Below are 902 nucleotides of genomic sequence, written 5' to 3'. Positions count from 1 at the left end.
TGAGAATTGCAGAAGTGAAATCATAGAACTAGCAGGGCAAGATAAAAAAAGGCACAACACACAAGTAAGAAGACAAAGCTCCAGGATTCAAAAGATAAAAGCAAATCAAATAAGAGACAGAAGTGGAAATTTTGTCCTCACCTGACTGGCTGGTGCTAACATTGATGGTGGCATAGTGGGGTGCTTCTGAACTCAATTCAGTCACCAAGTTGACAGCCTGGATCTCAAAGGTGTACTGCACACGGGCCAAGAGGTTGGAGACTTGCACGCGACTTTCTGTCAGGCCCACTTGGCGTGGTTCAAATTGTACGCTGTCCCTACAGCGCACGCATGGCCCTGAGGACCCTGCTGGGCATACTTTGCAGATGACATTGAAGAAAACATCCTTGCGGCCACCCAGGTCCTTGGGGAGGCGCCAGGTCAGGAGCACGTTGGAGCCAACAATTTCATAGCTAAGGTCACGGGGAGCAGAGGGGATGCCTAGAAGACAGAATGAAAGATCAAAATCCCATGAAAGAATGGGAGAGGGGTGGGGGAGGGGAGAAGACAAAGCAGGGGGAAAAGAACAGAAGAACAAGTTGCTTTTCCTTCTCATTCTTACTCTTCTCTAGTTGTTTCTCTGAACAAGGCTAAGAAAAATATATTCTTTGCTACATCAAACATACACTTACATACGTGAAGGAGCGACTGTACTATCACATTTTAGAGTAAGAAAATTAACAAGGGTCTTTGTTTCAAGGGTGTGACTTTTACTTTTCCCTAAAAGAACAGCAGTGTCTAGGGAAATGCCAAGCTTCTGAAATTTTAAATTTTGCACAAGCTTAGTAAAGATTTGTCTCTAGTGAGACCTCTAATTCTTTCCTTTGGCACCTAATATCTCTGAACTCTCTCAGACTTCAGTG

The 902-nt window shown here is 44.5% G+C and overlaps 1 protein-coding gene across 1 annotated transcript in view; it reads right to left on the bottom strand.

Moving 5' to 3' along the window:
* Positions 1-902, bottom strand: part of EPHB6 (EPH receptor B6) — a 57471-nt gene that overhangs the window by 22814 nt on the left and 33755 nt on the right. Inside the window, exon 5 of the mRNA XM_009328566.1 lies at positions 142-480. Coding sequence (XP_009326841.1) covers positions 142-480 — 339 coding nt within the window. The remainder of the gene's footprint in view (positions 1-141; positions 481-902) is intronic.

Source organism: Pygoscelis adeliae, unplaced genomic scaffold (genome assembly GCF_000699105.1).
Source record: "Pygoscelis adeliae isolate BGI_AS28 unplaced genomic scaffold, ASM69910v1 Scaffold120, whole genome shotgun sequence".
NCBI classification, from domain to species: domain Eukaryota; kingdom Metazoa; phylum Chordata; class Aves; order Sphenisciformes; family Spheniscidae; genus Pygoscelis; species Pygoscelis adeliae.
The sequence above is the reverse complement of the archived record's forward strand: the minus strand, read 5'-3'. Positions and strand labels throughout refer to the sequence as shown.